At 42.1% G+C, this 9291-nt stretch overlaps 1 protein-coding gene across 2 annotated transcripts in view; it reads right to left on the bottom strand.

Annotated features, from left to right (window-relative positions):
- Nucleotides 1–5833: 5833 nt before the first annotated feature.
- LOC128703032 (cytochrome P450 4C1) overlaps nt 5834–9291 on the bottom strand; it is a 276764-nt gene continuing 273306 nt past the window's right edge. Inside the window, exons 11-12 of one of the 2 annotated variants that reach the window (XM_070103660.1) lie at nt 6615–6794; nt 5834–6116 (exon numbers count right to left, since the gene is read on the bottom strand). In XM_070103660.1, the coding sequence (XP_069959761.1) occupies nt 5953–6116; nt 6615–6794 (344 nt within the window). In that variant the 3' untranslated portion in view covers nt 5834–5952. The remainder of the gene's footprint in view (nt 6117–6614; nt 6795–9291) is intronic. The other variant, XM_070103661.1, reaches the window with a different exon arrangement.

Below are 9291 nucleotides of genomic sequence, written 5' to 3'. Positions count from 1 at the left end.
TATCCTAGTAGCTAGTAATGTTAGATGTGCTGTTAGTATCAAGGCTACAACTATCTTAGAAGCTAGTAATGCTAGACCTGCTGTTAGTATCAAGGCTACAACTATCCTAGAAGCTAGTAATGCTAGACCTGCTGTTAGTATCAAGGCTACAACTATCCTAGAAGCTAGAAATGTTAGACCTGCTCTTAGAATCAAGGTTACAACTCTCCTAAAAGCTAGTAATGCTAGACCTGCTGCTAGTATCAAGGCTAAAACTATCGTAGTAGCTAGTAATGTTAGACCTGCCGTAAGTATCAAAGCTACAACTATCCTAGAAGTTTGTAATGTTAGACCTGCTGTTACAATCAACGCTACAACTCTCCTAGAAGCTAGTAATGTCAGACCTGCTGTTAGTATCAAGGTTACAACGTTCCTAGAAGCTAGAAATGTTAGTCCTGCTGTTAGTATCAAGGCTACAACTATAATAGAAGCTAGTAAAGCTAGACCTGCTGTTAGTATCAAGGCTACACCTATCCTAGAAGCTAGTAATGCTTGACCTGGTGTTAGTATCAAGGACACAACTTTTCTAGAGGCTAGTAATTTTAGACCTGCTGTTAGTATCAAAGCTACAACTATCCTAGAAACTAGTAATGTTAGACCAGCTGTTAGAATCAAGGCTACAACTATCCTAGAAGTAAGTAATGCTAAACCTACTGTTAGTAACAAGGCTACTACCTTCCTATAAGCTAGTAATGTCAGACCTGCTGTTCGTATCAAGGCTACAACTATCCTAGAAGCTAGTAATGTTAGACCTGCTGTTAGTATTAGAGCTACAACTACCCTAGAGGCTAGAAAGGTTAGACTTCCTGTTAGTATCAAGGCTACAACGATCCGAGAAGCTAGTAATGTTAGACCTGCTGTTAGCATTAAGGCTAAAACTACCCTAAAGCTAGTGATGCTAGGATTGTTGTTACTATCAAGTCTACAACTCTCCTAGAAGCTAGTAATGCTAGACTTGCTGTTAGTATCAGGGATACAACTATCATTGGAGCTAGTAATGTTTGATCTGCTGTTAGTATTAAGGCTACAACTTTCCTAGAAGCTAGTAATGCTAGACCTGCTGCTAGTATCAAGGCTACAGACATTCTAGAAGCTAGTAATGTTAGACCTTCTGTTAGTATCAAGGCTACAACTATCCTGGAAGCTAGTAATGCTAGACCTGCTGTTAGTATCATGGTTACAACTATCCTTACAGCAAGAAATGCTAGACCTTCTGTTAGTATCAGGGCTACAACCATCCTAGAAGATAACAATGCTCGACTTACTGTTAGCATCAATTCTAAAACTATCCTAGAAGCTAGTAATGCTAGACTTGCTATTAGTATCAAAGCTACAACGATCCCATAAGCTAGTAATTTTAGACCTGCAATTGTCCTCTTCGCTTTCGGGCCGAGTGGACCTTTGCGCAGACGCTACTCAGTTGCCTCACAGGTACCGAGTTGAGTGGTGTGCTCTGCGCCTCGCCCTCTGGTGGCTAAAATCAACATTACCCCACAAGATGGAGGGAAGCCTCCGACGAGTTAACACTGTATGTGTGGAGATTTTGCAGGGATCTTTGTTGGATCATAATGTTGACGTCCTCCTACTCCAAATCCTGCAAGACACATATAAGATCTCCAACGATGACATCTATGGTGTTTCAGTAAATGGTGCTTCCCGGGTTTTCGTAAAGTTTACGACTACTACAGTGTATGAGGATGTTGTTCAACGTTATCAAGATCTACATTGTCAGGTGAACTCAACTGTGGGAGTGTGTCTTCGGGATGTGTCCCGCACTTAAACATGGGTCAAGATTCGAAACGTCCCTTTCGAAGCTGATGAGCATGCAATCCGTAAGGTTTTCACCAAATTTGGGATGATTCGCCAGACTTATGCAGGTGTATGGAGCCATGGCCCATTTGAAGGTAAACCTGACGGGTCGTTTTCAGTAAAAATGTCCATCAAAATTGCCATCCCGACTTTTGTTCTCCTCGATGTCTACCGTACTCAGGTATGTGTATTACCCGGGGCAAAGGAAGACGTGTCGGTTATGTGACGCGTATGGACACATGGCGTATCGATGTGATCGTCGGCGTTCCCGTCAACAGGGTGAGCAGCGTGTGTCGTCAGACGCTCCTACACAAGCCCCCGAGTCCATGGTAGGTGAGGGCGTCCATCCGACACCAACGCCTCAACAGCCTTCCCTCAATGTACCTGACACTACACCTGATTCACCGTGTGTAACATTGCCCTGTATGGAGACGAGTGTTACTGATGACGGTGTCGCAGCAACATCAACTGATGTTGTTCCACCTCGTGAGGTAGAGCTAGACCTCCCTGTATCATTTCCGGAATTGTATGATGCGGTGGAGGAGTGTCCAGCGCCACCATCCACCCCAGTGGCGTCCGATAATAGCATTGGTAGCCCACCGTCAACGATTGCTACTCCAGACGGACCCACTGTGATAATTACTAGCGTGGAGGTCCATGCACACATGACCGCGGCCGCCCGCACCGTTGTCGACGGGAGCTCCTGTAAGCGGGCGGTAGGGAATTCAAGTAGTGATGATGAACTGACACCAGGACAACGACCTGGGAAAAAGTCGTGGGCCGCGATTGCGGCTAATGGCTTTGACGACAATTCCAGGGTGGCGAGCCTCCCGCCTGGCGATGTTTGTGGCACAGATGGTGATGTCGCTCAATGTCTCAATGTATTACGAGTGAATGTGTGTGACGAAAGCCAGCAACATTCCAGTGCTTAACTATAAATGTCAATGGTTTATGGGCGACTCACAGGAAAGATGATTTTGAGCAGTGTTTATGTCATTTTAAGCCTGATGTTGTGTTTCTCCAAGAGCACAATTATCGGGATGTGGGTGAATTGAGAATACGAGGTTATGTTGTGTATGGAGTGAATAGTCCGCGGTTAAAGGGTGGTGTGGCAGTGTTAATACGAGAGAACAGTCCTTTTCGGCTACATCATTGGGAAGTTGGGTCTGACTGTCGCTTAGTGCGCGTTGACGGGTGGTGGGGTACGATGAGAGTCTGATTCATTAGCTTTTATGGACCTGCAGCGAGGGATGCGAGTACGAAAAATCAGTTTTTTCAGGAAAGGCTTGTGTATCACTTCCGGTCGCTACCCGCGGTAACCGTCGTGGGAGGTGGCTGGAATTGCATTACACGACGTCTGGACGTGGAACCGCGGGGTAGTGGGTTTTATTCTCAACTTTTGGGTGATATTTTGCAAGGGTTTGCGTTGCGCGACGTGGGAGGTGATGTAGTTGGTGGGGTGGATTTTACTTTTGTCCGACAGGGTTACGCGGCTCGACTCGATAGGATCTATGTAGCGCGTGCTATTGACATACAGAGTGTCCAGACATGTGATGAACATTTTACTGATCATCGTGCGGTGGTACGTCTCGCCTGGGCTGGTTTGCCACAAGTCGTTCCTCGATTTTGGAAATTAAATGTTAGTCTTTTAAACAGAGATGAAATTCATGATTTATTTCGTCGGATGTGGTCTCGGTTATGGAATAATGGGATGGGTATTGTAGATATTCTAGAGTGAGGAAATGGTATGGTGATACCGACAAGATGTGGAAAAAGACACTTATGTACAGTTCAGGACATTTATTAAAGGAAACGTTTCGCCACGAGTGGCTTCTTCAGTCCTAATACAGAGAAAACTAAGAAAACATTTATATATAGTGGCAGGAGTCAGGTGAGGTGACGCGTGGGTAGAGGTGGTAGTAGTAGTAATAGTAGTAATGGAACTAAGGAGGTGAGGCTAGAGAGGGACCTGCTGGCATCAAGTAACACCAGTTCCCAGGATGGGTAATATCCTCTTGCTTAGTAATTTTGAAATACTGTAACTACCGGATTTTTGCTTTATAGTGTTACTGACAGAAATTAGTGCAGCTTCAATGCATTTTCTCCGTCTTAAGTCGTCTTCTTTAATAACTAGTTTAGCTTCATTGAATTTCATGAGGTGTCCAACATCGTCTCTATGTTGAACACATGCGTTTTTGCGGTCATCATTTCTGCAAGCATTTTTGTGTTCTGCTATTCTAATGTCCAGAGTTCTGGCTGTTTCCCCTACATATACTTTGTCACACCCCCCACATGGTATAGTGTAGATTCCTGCACTTGTGCCAGAATCATGCTTGGGTTTTTGTATCAGGTTCCTAATAGTAGTTGAAGAGCTGGTAGATATTTTAGCCAGTTTTCTGTCAAACATTTTTGAAACATTAGTGGCAACGTTGCTGACCGGTAAAACGATGTAACTTGGAGGCTTTTCTTCAATTTGATAGGTGTTGGTCTTGCTGAGGATACGTGCCGCACATTTCCTACAGTCACGTATGAAGTGTAGGGGAAAGTGCAGTGAACTAAAAGAGTTGGTGATGTATGTACATTCTTCTTCGAGGAACTGTGGACTGGAAATTCTGTAGGCTCTCAGAAAGAAGCCAATAACTACCCCTCTTTTAGTTCTTGTGTCATGGTGAGAGAAGAAATGTAGAAGACCGTTCTTGTAGGTAGGCTTCCGGTAGACTTTAAAAGAAAGTTTATTTTCCCCTGTCCGTAAGAGAACGTCGAGAAAAGGTAATTGGTTGTCCTTCTCCTCCTCTAGTGTAAATTTAATAGTAGGTTCCAGAGTGTTGATGGTGTTGAGGATGCCCCGTACGTCAAGATTTTTGGGTACAATGACCAAAATATCATCTACGTACCGCATCCATGTAACTGAGCGAGGGATGTTACTGAGGATCCTTCTTGATTCCAGGTCCTCCACAAATAAATTGGCAAGAACTGCACTAAGGGGGGATCCCATGGCTAGTCCGAAGAGTTGTTTGTACTTCTTGTCCTCAAACCTAAAACAGTTATAACGAACACAAAGTTCGACAAGGCTCACAAAATCTTGGCGGGGTACAGGTAACTCTGTATCATCTTTAATCACCCTGCGAAGAAGATCAATGGCTTGATCAACTGGGACATTGGTGAATAAGGCAGTCACGTCAAAACTTGCAAGCTTCTTATCACTCATGTCGAGATCCCTGATACGGTTAAGGAGGTCACCCGAATGCTTTAGATGAGCCTGACTGATTGCACCCAGGAGTTTTGACAAATATTTCGCCAAAACTCCTGCTAGACTGTGAGGGGCTCTGCCGATTCCAGATGTAATGGGTCTCATAGGCACATTTGGTTTGTGGGTCTTTGGTAAACCATAAAGTCTTGCTGACTTGGGGTTGGTAGGGATGTGGCGCAAGAGCTTTTTACCTTCTTCTGATTTCCTGAGTATGCTGCGGGTCTTACTGAGAAAAGAATTTGTTTCTTTCTTCCATGCATGTTCGGGGATGGAAACGTATGTGTTGGCGTCATTCAATAAATCTTGCATCTTACTAACGTAGTCTGTACTGTTGAGGATGACCACTCCTCCTCCTTTGTCCGCTGTGGTGATGAGGATATCATTATTAGTAGCTAAGTTTTTGAGTGCCTGGATGTAGCGACGAGGAATGACTGGACGACTAGGTTCAGAAACTGCAGCTGCAATAAGTTCTTGTATGAAACCTTTGTTAAACTCAGAGTCACCGAAGAAATGGTTTTTGATCACTGTGTCTAACTCGCATTTAGGCTTCCTTATGCCAGTAGCAAACTTGAGACCTAAGCTGAGTGCTTCGGATTCTGTATCACTGAGAGCATAAGAAGAAAGGTTATTGATGATGATATATATATATATATATATATATATATATATATATATATATATATATATATATATATATATATATATATATATATATATATATATATATATATATATATATATATTATATATATATATATAAATATATTCCAGATGTGCGTTAGCCTGGAATTACCTGTGTCATGCCTCGGCTTCGTCGTTCACCTACTGTCATAGTTGTGAATGTTCTTGTGTTACTACTGTGTCCTGGGGAAGATTTTCAGAATATTTCCATTAAGAGGTCTAAGAATAAGTTCATTGATGAGTTTGAGGTGTTCCCTGGGAGTGACACTTTCTACACGGTACTTCCTCAGGATGCTGCTCACCAAGATTTTCATCTCCATCATGGCGAACTTTTGACCTGGTGAAGTATGGATGTAATGTAGACCATTTGAAGGTATGGCCATTCTGTTATCAAGACTTTGCAAACCATACATAAAGTAAAAATAAAAATTTGAGTGGATTAAGTTTTCATGATGAGCTTCAGTGGTTTAAAGGAATCATCAACTATGAATAAGTTAATCCATCATCCTAGTGCAATCAGTACATGGTAAATATCCATGACGACTACTCATCTATCTTTTTCTTTACAACTTTAACTCTCCTTTTCAAGCTTAACTCAAAATGTTTATTCTTAACGTTACTCGGGTCAAGCTTAATTTTAAGCATATTATTTTCACTGAAGAACATAGAAACTGTAAACAATGCAATAGAATTAGTGGAATGTAGAAAATGCACCCGTTTGTTTTCTGTATCTAAACTTTTAAAAGCTTTTCAACCTAAATTAAAATTTCCCAATATGTAAATCCATTATTATTAAATAATGAAATTCCAACTCCATGTACCAGAAGAAACATACCAATACAGTTCCTGGGACCAGCACTGAAGGGAACGTAGGAGTAGGGATGACGCTTGTTGACGTTCTCAAGCAGGAAGCGGTCAGGGTCAAAGACTTCCGGGTCAGGGAACTGTTCCGGGTCACGGTGAAGTTTGTAGATAGCTAGTGCTATGGTGGTGCCGGCGGGAATACGGTAGTTATCTGTATGATAATATTAATAACAATAATAATAATAATAATAATAATAATAATAATAATAATAATAATAATAATAATAATATTAATAATTATAATAATAATAATAATAATAACAATAATAATCAAAATATTTTTATTAATACTCCAGATGTCTCCCACTAAGGTAGTGCTGACGAGATGTGCCAGCTGGTTCGCTCGTTTACTGATGGAATGAATATTGCCAACTGCTCTCCACAATATTTTATTTGGGAGATTCTGCTGAGTCGTCTCTCTCGTGTCTACTCTCTTGTCATACTTCATAGTGTCTGACTTCCAGTGAGGCGCTCGCCCAAGGTATTCTGAATACTTGGAACAAGTCTGTGACCCCTAACATACCCATGCCATGGGAACAGATAATGACTATTAGTGGGTATACATGGGTGTATATATATATATATATATATATATATATATATATATATATATATATATATATATATATATATATATATATATATATATATATATATATATATATATATTGATTTTGATGTGAGAATGCGAGGTCGATGGGGAGAAGTGCGAGACTTAGAGATAATGACTATAATACTAAGTATTAGTTTACATTTGCTCTTTTTTGATGACAGTTCTTTTGGCAGATTCTGAAGAAAAACTGTAAAGTTCACTGGAGGAATTTGTATGTGTAAAATAAGGAAAATGAAAGAGAAAAGAGAAAGGTGGTGAAAGCAGCAAAGAGAACAGGCAATGATAGATCAGATAACAGACTGGAGGTAGGGAGAATGGAGGAAGAGAATATGTTACGATATTTGTGAATGGACATCTCGGCAGATGCATCTACGTACCAGCACTTTTATAAGGGTGTTATTCATGGGATTTAAACGTTGCAGTGAGGAGGCTGGAGGCAGTGGAAATGTTTGAAAGTAATGTGTGGAGTAAATATTACATAGAGAACTCGGAGCATAAAAATTAAAAGATAAATTATGGTTACCATATGTATAATTAACCTAGCTGAGGAGGGGTTGCTGAGGCAGTTTTGGCATTTAGGAAGCATGGAGCAGAATAAGATTACCAAAAGGGTGTATAAATCTGACGAAGAAAGAAGTAGGGCTGGGGGTCTTCTGAGGAAGGGTTACCTGGAGTTTACCTGGAGAGAGTTCCGGGGGTCAACGCCCCCACGGCCCGGTCTGTGATCAGGCCTCCTGGTGGATCAGAGCCTGATCAACCAGGCTGTTACTGCTGGCTGCACGCAAACCAACGTACGAGCCACAGCCCGGCTGGTCAGGAACCGACTTTAGGTGCTTGTCCAGTGCCAGCTTGAAGACTGCCAGGGGTCTGTTGGTAATCCCTCTTATATTATGCTGGGAGGCAGTTGAACAGTCTCGGGCCCCTGACACTTATTGTATGGTCTCTTAACGTGCTAGTGACACCCCTGCTTTTCATTGGGGGGATGTTGCATCGTCTGCCAAGTCTTTTGCTTTCGTTGTGAGTGATTTTCGTGTGCAAGTTCGGTACTAGTCCCTCTAGGATTTTCCAGGTGTATATAATCATGTATCTCTCCCGCCTGCGTTCCAGGGAAAACAGGTTTAGGAACCTTAAGCGCTCCCAGTAATTGAGGTGTTTTATCTCCGTTATGCGCGCCGTGAAGGTTCTCTGTATATTTTCTAGGTCAGCAATTTCACCTGCCTTGAAAAGTGCTGTTAGTGTGCAGCAATATTACAGCCTAGATAGAACAAGTGACCTGAAGAGTGTCATCATGGGCTTGGCATCCCTAGTTTTGAAGGTTCTCATTATCCATCCTGTCATTTTTCTAGCAGATGCGATTGATACAATGTTATGGTCCTTGAAGGTGAGATCCTCCGACATGATCACTCCCAGGTCTTTGACGTTGGTGTTTCGCTCTATTTTGTGGCCAGAATTTGTTTTGTACTCAGATGAAGATTTAATTTCCTCGTGTTTACCATATCTGAGTAATTGAAATTTCTCATCGTTGAACTTCATATTGTTTTCTGCAGCCCACTGAAAGATTTGGTTGATGTCCGCCTGGAGCCTTGCAGTGTCTGCAATGGAAGACACTGTCATGCAGATTCGGGTGTCATCTTCAAAGGAAGACACGGTGCTGTGGCTGACATCCTTGTCTGTGTCAGATATGAGGATGAGGAAGAAGATGGGAGCGAGTACTGTGCCTTGTGGAACAGAGCTTTTCACCGTAGCTGCCTCGGACTTTACTCTGTTGACTACTACTCTCTGTGTTCTGTTAGTGAGGAAATTATAGATCCAGCGACCGACTTTTCCTGTTATTCCTTTAGCACGCATTTTGTGCGCTATTACGCCATGGTCTTTTTGTCTTCTAGTGCATCTAGGACCTTGTCGTAGTGATCCAATAGTTGAGACAGACAGGAGCGACCTGTTCTAAACCCATGTTGCCCTGGGTTGTGTAACTGATGGGTTTCTAGATGGGTGGTGATCTTGCTTCTTAGGACCCTTTCAAAGATTTTTATGA

Source organism: Cherax quadricarinatus, chromosome 86, assembly GCF_038502225.1.
Source record: "Cherax quadricarinatus isolate ZL_2023a chromosome 86, ASM3850222v1, whole genome shotgun sequence".
Taxonomy (NCBI): Eukaryota; Metazoa; Arthropoda; class Malacostraca; order Decapoda; family Parastacidae; genus Cherax; species Cherax quadricarinatus.
Note: the sequence above shows the minus strand (reverse complement) of the source record. Positions and strands in the feature narration are given on the sequence as shown.